This window comes from Crinia signifera, chromosome 1, assembly GCF_055691185.1.
Source record: "Crinia signifera chromosome 1, ASM5569118v1, whole genome shotgun sequence".
Classification (NCBI taxonomy): Eukaryota; Metazoa; Chordata; class Amphibia; order Anura; family Myobatrachidae; genus Crinia; species Crinia signifera.
Genome location: NC_139217.1, coordinates 175137677 through 175160408, shown reverse-complemented (window position 1 = coordinate 175160408; position 22732 = coordinate 175137677). Strand labels below are relative to the sequence as shown.

The following is a 22732-nucleotide window of genomic DNA, read 5'->3' as shown; positions in this document are numbered from 1 at the left end:
CTATTTATTTTTTTTACTTTAAGAAACCTTACATGGTGGACATCCAGTGCATGCAATATGATTAATGGAACAGATGGAACTACCTTTCACCCACTGATAAACAAAGATGAAATTATCTACTTGTTTCCATCAGATCTATGTAGGTAAGTAGTAAACACCTTCTGTAAAACAGTAAGAAAATTACCAATTGCTTTAACCCCTTCCCGACATTTGACGTATATATACGTCATGGCCGGGACGTACTTCCCGACACATGACGTATATATACGTCATGACTTTAAACTGTCCCCGCGTCTATAGACGCGGTGACAGTTTAAACATGTCTGCTGTCCCTGACAGCAGACATGTCCCTGCATGCCCAGGGGGGGTGGCGATGCCTCCCCCCCGTTGGCGATCGCTGTGATTGGCTGTTCAATGTGAACAGCCAGTCGCAGCGTTTTCCTGTGTTACCGGCGAATTAGACGCTCGGTAACACAGGTGTCAATCACCGCTGGGTGTGAGGGGGCATGAGGGGGTCACCGGTGATGACCACACCTCACCCTACCTCACCCCACCTGCCCCCAAGGCTGTGATTGGTCCGTCGGACCGACGGACCAATCACAGCCAAGGCGCGTCATTTAAACTAACGGTGACTGCGCTGCAGACGCCATTCCGGTCTGGAATTGCGTGCAGAGCGGTCACCGGCCACTCTGTCGTGCTATACATACCTGAACCTTGCCTGATACTTACCTGATCACCGCTGATCACCGCTGGTAGCGTGCTGCCAGCAGCTGGATGCTTCCTGGATCTTGTGACTTCCTGTGTCCTGCTGCTGCAGTGTCATAGAGTCACAGATCGTGAGAGATAGTGAGAGATAGTGAGAGATAGTGACAGAGAGTGATAGAGAGTGATAGAGAGTGCTATATTTTGTGTCTGCTGCACCCCTTTTGTGCTGATCAGTATATCTGTGCTGATCAGCAACTTTTTGGGGTTTTTTTTTTTTATATATATACCTGTCAGTTGCACCAAAGGTTGTGCTGCCTGTGCAACTGACTGCTGCCCCCCCTTTTGTGCTGATCAGTTTAAATTAATTAACTGATCAGCAACTTTTTGGGGGTCCAGGGATTTTTTTTTTTATATATACCCTGTCAGGTTGCACCCACAGTTGTCTGCCTGCTGCCCCTCACTGCTAATCAGTGTTGCATCACTGCATCACTAATCTGCAGTTTTTTTTTTTTGGGGGGGATTGCAGTGGGGTTTTGTTTTTACACCCACGTTGCTTTTGTGGGTGCTTTTGTGGGTGTCCTGTGGCCGCTGATCAGTGACGTACATCACTGAACAGCATTTTTGGCACAGGGTTGATATCATTTTTTTTCTGCAGTTTTTTTAAATTGTTTTTTTTTTTGGAGAGTGCTGTGGTTTATTACACCCACGTTGCTTCTGTGGGTGTCCTGTGGCCGCTGATCAGTGACGTACATCACTGAACAGCATTTTTGGTACAGGGTTGATATAATTTTTTTTCTGCAGTTTTTTTAAATTGTTTTTTTTTTGGAGAGTGCTGTGGTATTTTTTTTTTTTTAATTGTTTTTACACCCACGTTGCTTTTGTGGGTGTCCTGTTGCCTTTGAGCGCTGTTCAGTGACGGACGTTACTGACCAACATCTGTGCTCAATTTTTGGCGCAGGACCTTTTTTTTTTTTTTTTTTTAACCCCTTCATTTTTTTTTTTTTTTATTGGGATCAAATTCCTGTATAAAGTATTTTTTTTTCTGCACTACATACACACTACACACTACATACCCCCCGTGTTGAAATAAAGTTTGTACCCCCCCTACACTATACACGTGTTGAAACATTACACTTACAGAAACACAAAAATAAAAATGGCATCCCAAATGTCATCCCAAATGTCATCCCAGTCATCCAGAAAAATGTATTCAGCGGAGGAGGCATATGCCATGCTTGCCTCTGACTCTGACACAGCCAGTGATGCAAGCGGGGAATTTGAAGGATTCGTCTTAAGCTCCTCTTCCTCCTCTAGTGATGAGGGACCCCCTCAAAGACGCCCCCGTAGAGCAGCTGAGACCCCCCCCCCAAATGATTGATCCCGTATGGACCCCACCACCAGACAATTTTGAGCCCCAGGTTCCTGAGTTTTTGGCCATCCCAGGAATCCAATTTGATTCAACAGGTCTCAGAGAAATTGACTTTTTCAAATTATTTTTCTCTGATGATTTTATAAATTTAATGGTGGACCAAAGTAATTTATATGCCCAGCAGTTTATTGCTCAAAACCCCACGTCATCATTTGCTAGGTGGACCCCTGTAGATGCAGTAGAGATGATGACGTTTTGGGGTCTGGTGTTACATATGGGCATAGTAAAAAATCCAGAAATTAGGCAATATTGGAGTACAGATGTTCTGTACAGCACCCCATTTTACCGTATGCCCATGACTCGGACTCGTTTTGAGACAATCCTTAAATTTTTTCATTACATCGATAATGCACAGTGCCCACCCAGAGATGATCCCACCTTTGACCGGCTATTCAAAGTCAGGCCGGTCATTGATCATTTCAGTGCCAAATTTGCAGAGATGTACATCCCTGAAAAATGTATTTGTATCGACGAGTCCCTTATACATTTTAAAGGAAGGGTTAAATTCCGCCAGTACCTTCCCAGTAAGAGGGCAAGGTATGGCATAAAAATGTATAAACTGTGTGAAAGCACCTCAGGGTACACCCACAGGTTTAGGGTATATGAAGGGAAGGATTCAAGAATTGAACCGCCAGAATGCCCCCCCTCCCTCGTAGGTGTTAGTGGAAAAATTGTCTGGGATTTAGTGCACCCCTTCCTGGATAAAGGTTATCACCTCTATGTGGATAACTTTTACACTAGCATCCCCCTGTTTAAGGCCCTTGGTTCAAGAGGTACAGCAGCTTGCGGTACTGTGCGCAAGAACCAAAGAGGCCTCCCAAAAACGCACGTTGCCCAATTACTGAGAAGGGGTGAAAGCAGGGGAATATGCACCGAAAATATGTTGTTGGTCAAATATAAGGACAAGAGGGATGTCCTTATACTGACAACAATTCATGGAGACAGTACCACCTCCATCCCTGTACGAGGTACCAGTACCCACACCTCAAAACCTAATTGTATCCTAGATTACAATAAGTACATGGGCGGAGTGGATCTTTCAGATCAGGTACTGAAGCCGTACAGTCCCCTGCGGAAAACAAAAATCTGGTACAAGAAGCTGGCCGTGTATATCATCCAGATGGCACTGTATAACGCTTACGTGCTATTCCGTTCTACCAGCCAGAGGGGGACATTTATGCACTTTCAAGAGGAAGTCATAAAGGGCCTAATATTTGGGAACCAGCAGGCAGAGGGCCCCAGTACTTCTAGTACTGGCCCCCGTATTGTACCAGGGCAGCATTTTCCTAACGAAATCCCCTCCACTGCAAGAAAGGGCAGGACACAAAAAAGGTGCAAAGTTGTCTATAAAAAGGGAATAAGAAAGGATACTATTTTCCACTGTGAAACTTGCCCCGACAAACCCGGCCTATGTATAAAGGAGTGTTTTAAAATATACCACACATCTATGGATTATTAGGTTCATCATTTCACCGTGCTTCGGGGGTCTTGCTAATGCCACATAGCACCCACCATTCATTCCACCAGAATCTGAGCTGCAAAATCCAAAAATCACTCCTTCCCTTCTGAGTCCTGCCATGCACCCAACTGGTATTTTTTGGTCACATGTGAGGCATTGCCATACTCGGGAGAAATTGGGGCACAGATTTTGGGGTGCTTTGTCTCCTTCATTCCTTGTGAAAATGAAAATTTTGAGCCAGAACTGCATTTTTGTGTAAAAAATGTAATTTTTCATTTGCACAGCCCAGTTGTATCAAAATTGGTGAAACCCCTGGGGGTTTGAAATGTACACTATACCCCTAGATGAATTCCCTGAGGGGTGTAGTTTGCAAAATGGGGTCACTTGTGGGGGGGTTCCACTGTATTGGTGCTTTGGGGGTCTTGCTAATGCGACATAGCACCCACCAACATTCCACCAGAATCTGTGCTGCAAAATCCAAATATCACTCCTTCCCTTCTGAGTCCTGCCATTTTTTGGTCACACATGAGGCATTGTCGTACTCGGGAGAAATTGGGGCACAGATTTTGGGGTGCTTTGTCTCCTTCATTCATTGTGAAAATGAAAAATTTGGAGCCAGAACTGCATTTTTGTGTAAAAAATGTAATTTTTCATTTGCACAGCCCAGTTGTATCAAAATTGGTGAAACCCCTGGGGGTTTGAAATGTACACTATACCCCTAGATGAATTCCCTGAGGGGTGTAGTTTGCAAAATGGGGTCACTTGTGGGGGGGTTCCACTGTATTGGTGCTTCGGGGGTCTTGCTAATGCGACATAGCACCCACCAACATTCCACCAGAATCTGAGCTGCAAAATACAAAAATCACTCCTTCCCTTCTGAGTCCTGCCATGCACCCAAATGGTATTTTTTGGTCACATGTGAGGCATTGCCGTACTCGGGAGAAATTGGGGCACAGATTTTGGGGTGCTTTGTCTCCTTCATTCTTTGTGAAAATGAAAAATTTGGAGCCAGAACTGCATTTTTGTGTAAAAAATGTAATTTTTCATTTGCACAGCCCAGTTGTATCAAAATTGGTGAAACCCCTGGGGTTTGAAATGTACACTATACCCCTAGATGAATTACCTGAGGGGTGTAGTTTGCAAAATGGGGTCACTTGTGGGGGGGTTCCACTGTATTGGTGCTTCGGGGGTCTTGCTAATGCGACATAGCACCCACCAACATTCCACCAGAATCTGAGCTGCAAAATCCAAAAATCACTCCTTCCCTTCTGAGTCCTGCCATGCACCCAAATGGTATTTTTTGGTCACATGTGAGGCATTGCCGTGCTCGGGAGAAATTGGGGCACAGATTTTGGGGTGCTTTGTCTCCTTCATTCCTTGTGAAAATGAAAAATTTGGAGCCAGAACTGCATTTTTGTGTAAAAAAATGAATTTTTCATTTTCACTGCCCAGTTGTACCACAATTGGTGAAACCCCTGGGGGTTTGAAATGTACACTATACCCCTAGATGAATTCCCTGAGGGGTGTAGTTTGCAAAATGGGGTCACTTGTGGGGGGGTTCCTAACTTTTAGCATCTTATGGTGCCTAGAAACCTACATGGTGCCTAAAAAATTATCTCATAAAAAGGAGGCTCCAAAATCAAGTAGGTGCTCCTTCTATTATGAAGCCTGTGGTTTGGTCAACGTGCACACTAGGGCCACATATAGGATATTTATGAAAACAAAAGAATTGGGGGAATCAATTTTTAGTCACATTTCTCTAGTAAAATCTACTGTGTTCCTTAGAAAAATGTATTAAAATTGCAAATCTGCAAAAAAAATGAAATTTTGAAATTTCGCCTACACTTTGTTTTAATTCCTGTGAAACACCTAAAGGGTTAACAAACTTCCAAAATGCTGTTTTGAATACTGTGAGGGGTGCAGTTTTTGAAATGGCATCATTTATGGGGGTGTCTCACATACAAGTCCCTCAAAGTCACATCAGAACTGAACTGGTCCCTAAAAAAATCAGTGTTTGAAATTTTCTTGAAAATTTGAGAATTTGCTATTCATATTTTAAGCCTCCTAGTGTCCAAAAAAATTAAAAGGATGTTGAAATAATGATGGAAACATAAAGTAGACATATGGGGTGACATTCTATGCTATGCGCTAAATGCGCATGTTTAATTCGCACACCATATCGCCGCAAATCGCCTATTTTCAAATCGCATTTTTCAGCCTAAATGCGCATATTTAATGTGATGCGCATTGGAGGCTGAAAAGTGCGAATAGTGGCGATTTGCGGCGATGTGGTGCGCTGTTTTTAGTCCTGAAAATGTGCGATTTTCATGTGTGAAAATCGCACATTTGCAGGACAGCGCAAGGTGTAAAAAAAAGAACCGAGCGCGGGGTCCCCCGCCCGAGTGTAACCAGCCCCGGGCTCACTGAGCCGGTGCTGGTGACATAAAATCAGGGTCCCCTTGATTTTATGAAACCAGCACCAGACTCAAGGTCCGGCGCTGGTTCCCAAAATACGGGGGACAAAGTGACTAGGGGTCCCCCGTATTTTAAGAACCAGCACCGGACACAACCAGCCAGCAGGGTAATGCCACAGCCGAGGGGAGACTTTTTATACAAGTCCCCCCGGCCAAAGCATTAACCCCCTGGCTGGTCAGCATGGGCAGGGGTCCTGGGGAAGTGGGGACCCCCCCAATGAAGGGGTCCCCCCCCTCCAGGACTTACCAGCCCATGCTGATAGTCCGGGGCTGTCCTCCATGCCCCTGGGCTGTGGGCATGGAGCTGATGCTTTGTGTAAAAAAAAGAATGTAAACTATTGTTTTACACTGGCGAACTATCAGTCCCAGCAAGCCTACCTCGCATGCTGGGACTTGGGGAACCACAAGTCCCAGCATGCGGGGCATTAAAGTGCCCGCTGGCACTTGTAGTTCTGCAGTGTAAAAAATAGTGCACAAAATCACACTGACACCCTGTGAAATAAAACTTTAATACACACAAAACACACTGATACTTACCTACCTTGAGCCCGTAGGTCGGTCCCTGGATCCTGGATTCGTCCTCCAGGGCAGAAGAGTCCGGTTCCGGGGCCTTGGTCCTGGTTCCGGGGCTGGTCCTGGGGTTCCGGGGCTCCTGGCGTGAAGAATCCGGGGTCCGGGATCCGTGGTAGTCCAGAGGGGTACCTAAGGAGGAAAATCCTACTCACCTGCTCCCCGGCGGCGACCTCCGGTGACAGCGCTGCTCCCGAATGGTACCCGGCTTTAAGGAGTTGGTCCGGCGCTGAGATGTTTCCTCTTCGCCGTCTCTGAAAAGAATGATTTCTCGGCCAATCAGGAGCCGAGAAAGTCGGCTCCTGATTGGCCAGAAATCATTCTGAATATAGACGCCGACGGAGTAACATCTCTGCTCTGGATGGCCGAGAAATCATTCTGTTCAGAGACGGCGAAGAGGAAACATTTTATGTCACCAGCACCGGCTCAGTGAGCCCGGGGCTTGTTACACTCGGGCGGGGGACCCCGCGCTCGTTTTTTTTTTTATTTAACCATTTATTTTACTTTTTAAAGCAGAACCCTGCACAGAACATTGCGATCTGTGCAGGGTTCTGCCTAATTCGCCTAACAGACCCAGGTCTGAAATAAGTGCGATAATTAGTCACTTAAATAATGCGATGTGCAAATGCGCATAGCATTAAATAAGTGACTTGTATACTTTTCTGTGCGCAAACATCTGGATGCGATAAAAATGCGAATTAATCTCGCATTTTTATTCACCAGACCTTTACGCACAAAATATGCGATTTCAGCCCCTGTGCGCATCCCATTAAATCGGCGATTTAATGGGAAAATGCGATAGCGCCATTTTGTGGTCTAATTACCGCAAAATCGCGCTAATCGCAGAGCATAGAATGTCACCCAATGTCTATGTTAGTTATTAACTATTTTGAGTGGTATGATTATTTGTCTCACAAGCAGAAAATTTAACATTTTGAAAATTGCTAAATTTTCCATTTTTTTACGACATTTTGGTATTTTTCACAAAAAAACACAGACTGTATTGACCCAAATTTACCACTAACTTGAAGTACAATGTGTCACGAGAAAACAATCTCAAAATCACTGGGATAAGTAAAAGCAAAAAAAAGTTATCCCCACTTAAGTGATACATGTCAGATTTGAAAAAAAGGGCTCTGTCAGGAAGGCAAAAACATGCTGCGTCAGGAAGGGGTTAATTAGAAAACATACCTTTTTGTGGATTTCTTATTTTAGTTACTTTTATCTAGTTACTGTGTTGCTAGAAAATTACCCCACAAAATAAGTATAATTCTGCAGCCGGCGAGGGGGTTAAATGGCAGGGATCACCGAAAACAAGTGATCCTCGCAGTTTAACACCCCCCCCCCCCCCCGCACTGCTCGCTGTCACAACTCGCACAAAACATTGAATACTGACCAAAGTACCAACAAATCAGCTTCTAACTGCCATGTTACAGACTGTGGGGCAGATCTATTAAGCTTGATGAAGTAGCAGGTACTTTATAAATGCCCAATGTGCTCCTAAATGTCAAAATACAGGCTGGGTTTGAATAATGACAATTAGGAGCTGGTTGGCTGGTGATAAAATTCCAGTTACTTATCACTTCATCACTGTTTGGAAAATGACATTTGGAACCTATTGTTGGTACGTTATCTCCCTCATTATCTCTAAAAAATCTGTGATCCATATACCACACTCTACTTCAGGCATTCCCAACCACGGTCCTCAAGGCACACCAACAGTGCAGGTTTTAGTGATATCCAGGCTTCAGCACAGATGGTTTAATCAGAATCCCTCAGATACTAATTAAGTCACCTGTGCTCAAGCCTGGATATCTACAAAACCTGCACTGTTGGTGTGCCTTGAGGACCGTGGTTGGGAATGCTTGCTCTACTTCATTTAAAACAGTCAAGATGGAAGGCAATTTTTTTAAGCAATAGCTATACTCAGATGATTCTACATTCTAATGTACAGATAAACAAAAGTTGTGATCTTTGCCCTGTACTAAAGTAGCTTCACAGCACCAGCTAACACCTAATCAGCTCACCTCTGGTATCATGCAGTTCTTCTCTTGTCTATGCAATCCCTTTCTGTCCAACCTTGGAATGTCCATGATCAACCTATACCAGTGGTTCCCAAACTTTTTCTTGGATCAGGTGCGGCACCCTAGAGTATCAAAAAAGAAGAAGTTTCATGGCCCCAGTATTCCTAAAGTTTCTTAATTATAAAACAAGTAAAATGGCATATACCAGTGGTTCCCAAACTGTGTGCCTAGACACCCTGGGGTGCCTCAGGGTAGAGGCAGGATGGCTTGGTTTGGTGATCCAGGACCAAGTAAAATTATTTATGGTCAATGTTATAGTCCAAACCAGTACTGGGGGCTGTCAATCATATAATACCTGGACAAACAGAAGCCAATTTTGTCCCTAACAGCATAATTTAACCTTAGGATGATATATCCCGGGATATGACTTTTGGGACATCCCGACAGTCGTTACCCTGGCCCGTTCTCGGCCAGCTTGCCTGTTTATCGGCAGGCGGGATTCAATGTCCCACCTGCCGATCTGCGTAAAGGTGGCGTGGTCATGTTTTAACGTCCGTGGATTGTCGAGCTACACCCGTGATCTTGACAATCCACAGCCGTTCTCTGCAATACGGCCCTGACAGCTCTTAAAGTTGGGTCCATTCTGCTGAGATACCTCTTCAATGCTGTCAGGAAAGCCAGCATTGAATAAGCGCCTGCTGCTATTTCAGGGGATGGGGATTGACTACCCCACTAAATATCTCAATAAGAAACATTTAGCCTAGGGGTGCTGTGAAAAAAATTATGATACTCTAGGTTACCATGATTCAAAAAGTTTTGGGAACAACTTGCCTAGACTTTTCTTTAACTGTTTAAATGCACCTTAACAGGTTTACATCTCTAAGTAATGAGCTGGTACTCATATATTCATAATTTAAACATTACATTTCACTGAATTAACACAGCTTTCTCTTTCCCAGATCCTTGTATGCAACTTATGAAACCTCGAAATATGTGAAGGATATTGATGTCTTTCGTTTCGTCCCCCCTGCCAAGGTTTATGCAAATGTAACTGTCAATCCTGATAATGCAGGATTCTGTGTGCCAAAGGGGAACTGCCTTCCGTCAGGCCTGCTTAATGTCAGTCAGTGCAAACAAGGTACAGAATTCATGCTAACAATATACCACCAATAACATATTTTTTTAAATTGTCATTTTGAGACTTTTTTACTTTTGCAAAGGGAAACCTTGATACACTAATGTCTTCTTGTCAGTTGAGCCATGTGTGACTAGATTGGGTAGAGGTTGTAGACATTTCATGTGTGCCTGTGTGTTATCAGTTGTCCACAGGGTACTTGTTTCCTAGCACGGCACCCATACCATAAGGCATACGATGGTATGCGATGTTACGCGATGGCAGCCGATGTTATACAATTTTAAATTGTATACCATCGCATTGTATGCCTTTTTATGCCATATACAATGGTATACAATTTAAAATTGTATTAGCACCCTAATGGGTGTTTTCAATGTTAAATGTGCCCCCTATAAGATAATTAATTGTATAAGCACCCCCACTATCAACGCCAACCCGAAGCGTGGCGAGCGCAGCGAGTCCTCGAGGGGCGGCGGTACGCGTCCTCCGACCTTTTCATACCCCCACTATCCACGTCGGTGTGGAATTGATTTTAGATAGTGTGGCGAGCGCAGCGAGCCACCGAGCCCGAAGCGTGGCGAGTGGACGCGGTATGCATGTAAATTAATATGCGTCCCCTCACGGGGCTCGCTGCGCTCGCCACGATTCGGGCTCACCACACTATATAAAATCAGCTCCACGCTGTCGAAGGTCGGATGACGCGTACCGCCGCCCCTCGCGGGCTCGCTGCGCTCGCCACGCTTCGTGTTGTCGTTGATAGTGGGGGTGCATTTAACATTGTAAGCACCCATTAGGGTGCTTATAGAATTTAAAATCGCATCGCAAACGGCCATATGGCATGCGATGCGATGCCATACAACTTAACATCGTGGGCACCGTGCTAGGAAACAAGTACCGTCCACAGTAATTGGACAGAGATGTAAACAAAATTTATCATATGAAAAAATGTTGGGACAAAAGGCAGATTGAGATGGTATGAAGACAAAAGGAGGCTGTCAAGACCAGAAAGTAACCTTGAATGGATTAAAATACAATCCTGCTTCCAAAAAGATAGATTCATCATTTAAGAAATTGAGTTGCTATTAAAATGCCATTGCCAAGGTATTTAAATATGCATGCTATCCTATGACATCAGGGTCCCCAGTCCAGGCTAGCCTAGGCTGCCAAGTTATTAACTACTATACTCTTGGGCCAAGTAGGCTTGTATCACAATCTGCTATGGGTGGATGTCTATCAAAGATAATTGTAGAATATTTACCACAGGCCTTACTTGCCTACAGACTTCTGATTTTTTGGGGTAGTTTCCCAGGTACTTGTGTATTTTGGCGGCGCCCATCGCATCGCATACCATAACGTATGCGATGCGACCCGATTTCGTGCCATAGTGTGCGATGGCATACAATTTTCAAATTGTATGCCATTGTACATGGCATACAATGCCATATGATGCGATGCGATTAAACATTGTATAAGCACCCTAATGGGTGCTTATACAATGTTAAGCACCCTAATGGGTGCTTACAATGTTAAATGCATCCCCACTATAAACGTGAACCCGAAGCGTGGCGAGCGCAGCGGTACGCGTCCTACGACCTTTTCATACCCCCACTATCCACGTCGGCGTGGAGTTGAGAATAGAAAGTGTGGTGAGCGGACGTGGATACCTTCACAGGTATCCGCGTCCCCTGGCGGGCTTCACAGGTGTCTGCGTGGCGAGCCACGCGAGGGGACGCGGACACCTGTGAAGCCCGCCAGGGGACGCGGATACCTGTGAAGGTATCCGCGTCCCCACGCGGGGCTCGCTGCGCTCGCCACACTTTCTATTCTCAACTCCACGCCGACGTGGATAGTGGGGGTATGAAAAGGTCATAGGACGCGTACCGCCGCCCCTCGCGGGCTCGCTGCGCTCGCCACGCTTCGGGTTCACGTTTATAGTGGGGGGGTGGCGTGGGGGTGCATTTAACATTGTAAGCACCCATTAGGGTGCTCAAAAGCACCCTTTAGGGTGCTTATACGATTTTTCATCGCATAGGGGGGCAAAATCGCATCGCATGCCATCGGGTACATGGCATGCGATGCGATGCGTTCCTCGCACGATGCTGAAATCGGGCGCCGCCAAAATACACAAGTACCGTTTCCCACACCCACGGAAGAGAGACCAGTTCTCCTGCATTCCACCAGCTGCCTACTGAAGTGGGCAGGAGGAAAATAATTTACAGGGAATTGCAACATTGTGTCAGGGGGCGAGGCTTAATGATGCGTTTATCCTGTACCTCTTACCCGCGGATCCATAAATTGAGGCATTGTGGAGGCGGAGTCTAGTAACTGACAGCCAAGTCAAGCCCCTTCCCCCACCATAAACTGGCAAACAGAGTCTCCTCTCTGAGCTTCTTCCATAGAGGACACCTAAAAGGTAGGCAATTATGCTGTAGGCTAGACATTTCTTAAATAAATATATCCAGAATGGGAATGGCACTGTCTCAATTATCCACTCCCTCATAATTTTTTTGGCAAGCCCTATATGCTTCCCTATATTGCAAAAAAACATGTTCCTGCCCCTTGTAGAACTTTATTCTTGTATAATTTGTTGGGTTCCCAGTAGGTTATCAACCAACAAGTTACAAAAATTTGCCTCATATCCTTGTGCACAGTATTTTGGCAGGTTTTGCAAATTGACTTCTATAATGTCCTCTTGGCAGGTGCACCTATCATAATGTCGCCTCCTCATTTCTACCAAACTGATGAAGCCGTTAGGAACAGCATAGTAGGACTTAATCCGAACAAACAAGATCATGAAACCTTTCTGGACATCAATCCGGTAAAATAACCTTTATTTAGTTCAGTGTTATGAATAATGGTTTATGACACCGATAATGATAATAGATTAATCAGTACATCTTAAAACACCTGTTTGGGATATAAGTAAGTGCAAAACATGAACCCACTAGAATACTTGCTGTTGGTTCTAGAATGAATGACACGTTAAGATAGTATGTAACATTAATACTGCATCTATGCAGTTTACAGCATCAAGCAAAAATATTATTTGAAATGATTTTTTTTTTAATTATTTTTCTTTCCTGGGGAGAAAGATGGTCTGTTTGAGAAAAGCTAATTGGAAAGTGCAAGCGTGAGAAAAGCTGGTAGCAGGGATCATGTCTGAGAGAAGTTGGTGACAGGGAGGGAATGTGAGGGCAAAGCTTGCGGGCAGGATGGCATATGAGCGAAAATTGGGAGGTAGTAAGGCAGCATGTCAGTGTATAGCAGTAGGTGTGATGCTGGCATGACCAATTCATAGTGATCCATGTGTATCAGTTTGTAAGCTACTGTGTCATTGTGACTTGTGTACAGTGATCACTCATCAGTCTGCATCATACTGTATGTGTGATATCAGTGGGGCAGATGTATTAACCAGCGTTAAGTGCATTTCTGCACTTAACGCTGGTTAACTGGGGGGGCGGTAAGTTTTATTTAAATGTATGAACAGCGCACCTAACGTGTGCTAGGGACAGTGGGGCTGTCCCCTGCAATTTCCCCCAGTATTTAACGGCCGGGTGATGTATTAACAGTCTAGGCGTTAAATCACCCCGGCCACAACAATATCTCAGGGCTAGCGTTGTCCTACCCCCACTGCAGGGACAAAAATAGCCCTGCTGCTGGCTCCGGGCTGCACTGGAGATCTCGTGGTAATAGCAAGATCTTGCACATGCCTATTACAGCCGGCCGGGGGGAAAGTGTGATCGCACATGCGCAGGGATGCCGGCGCACCGACAAGGAGAGCCATTAACGCTGGGCATAACAGCTCTCCTTATCGGCGCTGGGGAAGGGATGGGGGGGGGTTAATACATTCAGCCACTACGGGTGCCCGCTTCTCTATGTTATGCAGGAGGAGGGGGACCCGTTATTTTAAAAATGTTAGGGCAGATTAATACATCTGCCCCAGTGTGACTTGTGTATATTAATCATCATGTGTCTTGATGTCACTGTGACCTGGATATAAGTGTGCAGGAGGTGTGTGATGTCAGGGAGGTATCCAGTCACTGGGTCGACAATGTCTAGGTTGACAGTCACTTGGTCTACCACTATTGGTCAACAGTGACTAGATGGACACCTAAGAATGGTCGACATACCTTAGGTCGACAATGACAAAAGGTTGACACATTTTCTCTTTCTTTTTTTATGAACTTGGGTCATACTTTACTATCCAAGTAGGCATAGAGCAGGCTTTCCCAACCACGGTCCTCAAGGCACACCAACAGTGCAGGTTTTAGTGATATCCAGGCTTCAGCACAGATGGTTTAATCAGAATCCCTCAGATACTAATTAAGTCACCTGTGCTCAAGCCTGGATATCTACAAAACCTGCACTGTTGGTGTGCCTTGAGGACCGTGGTTGGGAAAGCCTGGCATAGAGTGACAAAATAATAGTGTACTGAGTGCAGCGAGCCATGCGAGCAGAAGCGGCACACTCATACAGTGCCCATGTCGATATGGTTGGAAGGTCTACACAAGCATTTGGTCGACAGTGTCTAGGTTGACAGTCAAAAGGTTGACATGGGTTTTTCACTTTTTTTGTCGTGAATGTCAACACAGTCGACATGGACACCGTCTAAGTGTACCGCTTCCCCTGGCATGGCTAGCTGCACTCGCCATGCTTCAGGCACCTAATGACCATATACCAGATAGAAGGAGCCTCAAATTGGTATCTTCCTGGAGCCCAGCTCTGATGTCTCACATACATGGCTGATGTGTCACATACAATATTGATGTTTTATCAGTTTCTGGTTGTACTTTGCTCTTGTTTGAGCAATAATGTTACACTACACAATCATGAGACAAATGTGTCACCAAACGCACATTTAATGAATGAACTGTGTTTCTTTATAGCACAGGAAATGAAAGCAGATGTAACAAGCTGTAATTTCATGTGATCAGGCGTGAAGCCAGTCTTTCTGGCACTTCCTTTAGTGGATAGCAGTCAACATTGTCAAGACTGAGATATGGCCCTCCAGCTGTTGTTGAACTACACATCCTAGCATGCCCTGCAACAGTTTTATCACAGCCAAGTAGCAAAGCTGAAGCAAGGCATGCTGGGATGTTTACTTCAAAAATGGCTTGGGGGTGGAATCAAAGGTTCCCCATCCCTGCATTAATGTGACAGCTCGTTTTGCTTCTCTTTTGTGGTTCTGAGGTATCCTTTCAATGGAGCCTGATCAGTGGATTCAGATGGTAGACGTAGTCTAGGTCTACAGTCAATATGTCGACACTAGGGGGACCAATCCCGGGATTGGGATTGGCAGGATCCCTGGATTTGGCCCTAAAATTGTAGTTTCCAATCCCAGTTCCAATCACCGCCCGCCCCTGTAATGAATTATGCAGGACAACTGGTTTGTGGGGGGCAGGAGCATTTTTTTTTGTTTCTTAGGGAGGCCAATCCAGGGATCACAGGAATCCCAGGATTGAGCATTTTGTCAATCCCGAATCCCGGGATTGAAAAAAATGCCAAGGGATTGGCATCCCTAGTTGACAAAATATGGGCAAATGGTTGACACAAACAAAGGGGCAACCTGGCTATGGTTGACACATGTAAAGACCAAAATTAGTTTTTTGTGTGTTTATTTTATTATTTTTTATATCTTTTAATTTGAACATAATTTACTATACTAACCACGTGGACTACAACTGGTAAAGTCTGCTGAGCGCAGTGGCCTGAAGCACGGCGAGTGTAGCAGTACATTAATTGGTGGTCCACGTGCTCAGGTTTTGACATCTCCCCCCCAATTTTTTTTTTTTTTAACTCATGTCGACCTTTTCACATGTCACCCTTTTCTGTGTCAAAAGTTTTTCTTTTCTTGTGTCGATCTTTGTCACTGTTGATCTTGTGCATCAATCTAGACATTGACATATACTCCCTACCCCACAAGTAACACAATGGCACAGATCTGGTATGTAATTGTTACAAGTAGATGCAGAATACACCAGAGAAAATACCTCATAGTCGCTCACAAATCGGAACGTCATTTTTACTTTCTTCTTGAAAAATGCATCAGACAGAAGATGTTTCTTGTGTGTTATTGACAATTCCTACTTTATGTTGTAGCTCACTGGATTGTTAGTACAAGTTGCCAAGCGTATGCAAGTCAATGTCTATGTAACGAAAATTGCTGACATTGAGTAAGTATGCTGAATTATAATATTGTAGGGTAATTGATATTGTATGCAAATTCTGTATGATTTATTTTTTACTCATACAAGCCAAGATAGAAACCAATATTTAACTATTATTATTATTTATTATTATTTTATTCATTAAAGTGACTGCATTCTGTATCAAAGGGTCCAAAACACCAGCATATGCATAGGAAGGTTACAGCATGATACACTAACTCAGGGGTTCCCAAACTTTTGGAATCATGGCACCCTAAAGTATAAGAATATTTATCATGGCACCCCCTAGGACAAAAGTTGGTTACTAATTTGAGGAAAAATATTAAATAAGTTTAAATGTTTTCCTTAGGTCCACTTATGTGGTAAGAAACGTGATTCACTTCTGTTTACCCACATATTCTTAATTGGAAGCCATGAGCACTGATTTAATTGGCCATAAATAACTTGAATTGGTTCTGGACCACCAAACTGAGGCACCCCTGCAAGTGCTCCGAGGCACCCCAGGGAGCCTAGGCGCACAGTTTGGGAACCACTGCACTAACTGGTAATATGGGTAATTTACACACTTGCAAATGTATAGGGCTAAACAAACATAAGCAGACATTTATATATAAAAAAAACCTTCACAAACCCATCTAACAAACACATATAAAAAGACATAAAAAAGAATGTGAGATGAAAGGGGTGTGGATCATATTGTCGACCCGACTTAGGTCGACAGTCATTAGGTAGACACCATTGGGTCGACAGGCAACTAGGTCGACAGGGTTTTAGGTTGACATGGGTGAATGTCGACAGGTGTCTAGGTCAACATGGGACAAGGTCGACATGGGTTTAGTTCGACAAATGCATTAGGTCGACATGGGTAAGGTCGACAGGTCGCGAGGTTGACATGGGTTTTTTTCATTGTTTTTTACCCGAATGTCGACACAGTCGACATGGATACAGTTGGAAGTCAACCGCAGCCCTTCGCACTGCTCGCTTCACTCGCAATGCTTCGGGGACGGTGCCTCGCTGCGCTTGGCACACTATTTTATTCTGCCACCACACCCTAGTGGATGGTAGGGCATGAAATACCGCCTTTCGGCACATGTCGGCTCAAAAAACTGTGAAAAACCCATGTCGACCACGTGACATGTCGACCTAACCCATGTCGACCTAATGCATTTGTCGACCTAAAACCATGTCGACCTAGACACCTGTCGACCTTGATCCATGTCAACCTAGAACCCTGTCGACCTTGTTGCCTGTCAACCCAACGGTGTTGACCTAATGACTGTCGACCTAAGTCGGGTCGACAATACGACCGTATCCCGATGAAAGAGAGAGAAGGGCGGGAGAGGGAAAGGAAATCACAAAAAAAAAAAAAAAAATCTGAACTATTGTGAGTTAAAGGGGAATCTTTAAAGAGGAGCTAATGTGCCCAGATAGCATTGCACCCCTTATAATTAGCAGATCTGGAAAGTGTCTGGTCATACATGGTCATATAAACCTGAAATATCTTATCCAAATACTTAGGGCTCAGCTGGACACTTAGATCCCTCTCCTAGTCAAATATGAAATGTAGTAAAATAGAGAAAGAGAAATTCCTGTTGAGAGAAAATGTCAAGGATGGGACAAAGTCTGACATAAGGATTCAAAAGTTGTAAGGGGTCTATGTGCAGCCCCCCTGTATTTGTACTCCTTATAGGAAATGCTTAACGATGAGTCATCTCCATATTTCAGAGGCAGGTAAGTCCCAGCTCTCACAAACCTGGGGGAAGGAGAGCACACCAGAAGAAGACACCAATTGGCCAATGTGTATCACCTCGGCCGGAGATAACAAAAGAAAAGGGAATTGAGTCAATCCTAGCGGAAAATCAGGATTATGAAAAAGAGGGGTCAAATGAGAATGTGGAGAAGAAATAACTTATCTCTTAGAGACTTCCAAAGCACCAATGTTGTCCCTGCAGTTGGGTGTGAGGGAGGACTTTAGCCAAGTTGTCACTTTAAGCTGGGCTGGGAGTCCGTGACTCTCGAGCGTCACCCACTGTTTGTCTTAGTCTGACCTAGTCCATTGTAAAACTGCAGAGAGAAACCGCCTCATTATATGTAAAGTGTGGTAGCTGTAAACCACCCTGTGTTTGAAGTGAATGAAATCGGCTGCCTCCCCATTCCAAATGCTGAACTAAACGGAACTATCCCCAAATATCTAATTCTTGAGGGATGCCAAGAAAAAGGGAAGGAATCTTTCAGATTTTGTACTATTGAGGGAGAAGACTTGAGATTGACTGCTGTCAATTTTAGAATAATTGATTTTAGAATAAGAAATTCTTGAAACTCAGAAATGGGATTGGGAATTGAAATAGGATTGGTCATTACCGCCAGAAGGTCACCTGTGAATAAGGCACGCTTATATTCATGATCACCAATCAACAGTCCCAAAATGTCAGGATTCAGTTAGATTACCCTGTGCAAAGCCTCTATACATAGAACAAATATGAGGTGGGATAGGGGGCATTCTTGTTGGGTGCCATTAGAGATATGGATTGGATCTGAAAGGGTACCATTGTGGAAATGTTATCCTATCAAATCTATTTATCCTATCAAATGCCTTCTCTGCTCAGTCCAAAATTAGGATAGCTGGGGTCTGCGTAGGTGAAGCAATATGAATTAGGTGGATCACTTTGGTGTTGTCACGTGCCTCACGGCCTGGGACAAAGCCCACCTGATTAGAGTGAACTAACGCAGGTAGAAGGGTCTTGAGTGAGTTTGTGATGAGTTTAGCAATTTGACGTCAGTGTACAGGAAGGAGATGGGTCTATAGTATATTACTTTTATATAGCCTATCAACCCCACTGTTTAATATGCAATAGTACGTCTATCAGATACGTCAGTCTAATTGGCCTGCATTCTCCCAGTTATCAGGAATATTTTTAATAAACTGGAAGATTGAGCATGGTCAGTATGATTGAACTGCAATTTATGCTATGTTGTTTTTGACCCATACTAGTTGATTGATTTAGGTCATAATAGTAGCTAGGCAATGGAGACACCGTGTAATCCGTCCGCATTCCCCAAAGTTTCGCTGGTTGCTAGGCAACCGGGACACCAGACCAATGTTGATTAGAAGCCCAGAGGTTCAGTCTACATGCTGCACGGAATCTCTAATTATAAGGACCTTCCTATTCAACTTGCACTGATTGGTCCTTCTCCTTCTGTAATAACAGAAAGTGAAAGGATTTTTTGCAGGGACACTGATCTGTTGTTTCAAAGCTGCGGTATATGGAGATAGAGCAGATAGGGACTGGGGGTGGGGTGGAGAATTTGAGCTAAAAAACTGTCACAGCTAAAATACATTGCAGAAGCCATCACCATATAAGAAGACCAAAATGTGTACATTACTTTAAGTATGACCTGCAGTAACATATAGATTTCTTTTTTATTAGCATTACTCAGAATATACAGACGCTCTTTTTTCCAGTAATGTACATCAATGAGGTAAGACCTTTTTTTTTTTACTACCTGTGTGTCTGTCTGTGTGTGTGTGTGTGTGTATATATATATATATATATATATATATATATATATATATATATATATATATATATATATAACAATGTAAAAAGTATATCTACTGTATATGTATAATGAGAGACTGACCCTTCGAGATACACATAGTTGTAAAAATGGTGGTCGTCCTCACCAATTATACAGGCAATTCTTCACAATTGTAACTTTCATGTTCATGTGCAATACGTAGAAGAAAAAATAATGTTACCCCTACGTGTTTCGTTTGTTAGGACTTCATCGGTTATGTCAATATATAGAGATATATACTTGTGTGGTAATCCCATATTAAAGGGTTCCAAAGGTACATAAAATTGGTCTCAAACAGAATAATCAACTTCTGTGGTGCTAATTGAATCACTAGAATCTGCCCTAAGGTATATATAATTTACATACCAGATTCACAGAAAGAATGGATAAAAATTCAAAAAGGACTCCAGAATTAGAACCATTCCATTAAGAGCTCACGCTGCGTGCATTCAATATCAGCTTTGCCTGATGTTGGATGCACACAGTGGGAGCTCTTAATTCTCTTGATTCTCTGCATAGAGCGAGCAGTGCAATATTGAGTTCTCACTAGACTCACTGTGTACCCAGCACGGCGTTGCGGCCAACCATGTTCCCATATAATTTCATGATCATGCTCCACAGTGCACCATATGAAATGAGGGCATAGCCTCGTGTCCTTAACTGCTCATACCTCAGCAGTGCATTGGAGAAAGTCCAGGAGACTTAGGGAACAGTAGATACTCTGAGCTCCAGGCACCATGGAGATATATATATATATATATATATATATATATATATATATATATATATATATATATATATATACACAAAGAGATAGATATCAGCACCAAGTTATAAATACAGGTTGAGTATCCCTTGGGACCAAAAGAATTTTGGATAACGGATTATTCCGTATTTCAGAATATTTTTATATTTTAATAATTTATCTTGAGGTATCTTGGATTTATGTTTTACAAACACATCAACCACATGAAATGCTCACAAATATATTTTATTTGTGCATGAAACAAGGTTTTAAAACATGAAACAAAGTTTGTGTACTATCTCAGGTACTAAATTTGAATGGCAAACGATAATTTTCTTGCACATATATAGTGCCAATTACAGTTAAAAAATCGCTTATCATTACTAAAAATCGCACATGTCTAAAAATCTCAAATTTTTTTTTAACTAAAATTCACAATTTTTCCTTACTAAAAATACCACTAAATTGCATGTGAATTCCGACTTTGTCTAAAAAATTGCACCCTATTACATTTGCGAGTTTTCTAAATAAAAATTTCTGCATGCGATTTAGTGCGATTTTAGAACATGTCTAAAAATGGTACCCTATTCCATATCACCCAATGGCCAGTATTCAATGACAGTTCTAGCGATGTGCAGCAAATCCTGTTTAGGATTCGCTGCACATTGGCAGGCTTCCGGAGGGATGGAGCATTCGCTGCCAGCCCTCCCTCTCACCATATTCAACTCCTCAGGGGCTCGCTGCCCCTGATGGCGATTTTTAACCGCCGCAGGGAGCAGGGTGGACGGCGGCAGGCAGGTAGATGGAAGCCTCACTGCATGCCTTGGAATGTGTGGGGGGGAGGAGGGCTCCCGGGGAAACAGGCAACTGAAGCTGCCCCCCACGAGAGCTGGCAGGGGGTGCGGTTAGGGAGCCGCTGCCCCTGGTCCCACTCGTGCATATGTAATGAGCGGGACCAGAGTGCAGTGAATATTTAATGAGTGGCTCCCCTCCTCCTGCTGGAGAATGTGTAAAAAAATTAATAAAAATAAATATATCTATATATATATATGTTTTTATTAAATATATATTCATGTGCTGCAAGCACATGAATACAAATACCATGCCCCATTCACAGAATAAAATTACTGTTTTTTACACCCCCCAAAAAAACTTTATTTTAAAAGATCACATTCCAGGTCACCTTAAAAAGATGTCGAATGCAAAACGGTGAATCATGGTGAAAATCATGCTGAAAGCAGTTCTCCATCCTAGCATTTAATACACGCTCGGTGAATCACAATGAAAACCCCATTGAAATACACCAGCGACTTGCAGTGAGCATGAAACGGAGAACTGCCCGGCATTCACTGATCGCTTTCGGCGAACAGTGAACATTGAATAGGGTGAATCAGATTTTCAGTGAAAAAGATTCACCGCAAGGAGTGAAAACAGCCCGATTCGGCCCCCCCCCCCAAAAAAAATGGTGAATCGGGAGCTTTGAATACTGGCCAATGTGTTTGATGAATATTGAAAGATTGTTGCAATTGTATTCCGTGATTGGCTACCATAAATGATTAGCAATCCATCACCAAATCGACAAGTTAAAAAATTACTAATTCCAACCATTTTGTATAGTGTGAATTAATGAGTCAGAAAAGACACATGTAGATTTCTCTGATGCCTCCATCCCGGTGTTGACGGAACAGGGTATTGCCCTGATTTCTGCCTTGTGTATGAGCCCCATAAGGAAACAAAAAATATCACCGTTACAAAAAAGTGCAACTATAGTTTATTCTTGCTTTTTGTAATTACCAGTTAATTGGTTATTTCTTTCTTCTTCTTCTTCTTCTTCTTCTTCTTCTTCTTATTAGCATTTATTTCTAAGAGGTTACACAGTTCAGCATTACCATGCGTAGCGACTGTACAAACAGGGTATTCAAAAGTGCATAAATGATAGCATAATATCACAAATTAACACAAGTAGAATAAAAAAGGGAAAAAATAAAGTATAACTAGTAGTAAAAAGAAGGATAATATGATGGAGGTATTCTTTACAGAAGATAAAAAAAATAATTTTAAGCTTGCCGAAGGATGTAGGAACACAGGTGGGGCAGGAATCAAGTGACAGAGAGGAAGCAATAGAAAGGAGAGACATGTTGAGAACTCAATGATTTTACTAGAATATTCTTTCTCCAACTGCATATATGTAATGAAATCTATGTGATGTTTCCCCACAGAGTGCTCTCATTGATGACAAATCCATTGAAAGTCTAAAGTCTACTCTTTATAAAGCCAGACTGGTAGCGAATATTCCTTTCATCATCATGGTATTTGGAATTATAATTGGCATAGTATTCATTATACTGGTTTGCCAGCAAGGCAAAAAAAGGGAAGAGGTAGGTGTCAATTTCTAATTCAATTTAATGCATTGCTTACAAAAACAAATAGAAACAAAAAAGACGT

The 22732-nt window shown here is 43.2% G+C and overlaps 1 protein-coding gene across 1 annotated transcript in view; it reads left to right on the top strand.

The window, feature by feature from the left end:
• SCARB2 (scavenger receptor class B member 2) overlaps positions 1–22732 on the top strand; it is an 80435-nt gene that overhangs the window by 41691 nt on the left and 16012 nt on the right. Inside the window, exons 6-11 of the mRNA XM_083177862.1 lie at positions 24–143; positions 9621–9799; positions 12496–12614; positions 15896–15969; positions 19392–19443; positions 22507–22665. Coding sequence (XP_083033988.1) covers positions 24–143; positions 9621–9799; positions 12496–12614; positions 15896–15969; positions 19392–19443; positions 22507–22665 — 703 coding nt within the window. The remainder of the gene's footprint in view (positions 1–23; positions 144–9620; positions 9800–12495; positions 12615–15895; positions 15970–19391; positions 19444–22506; positions 22666–22732) is intronic.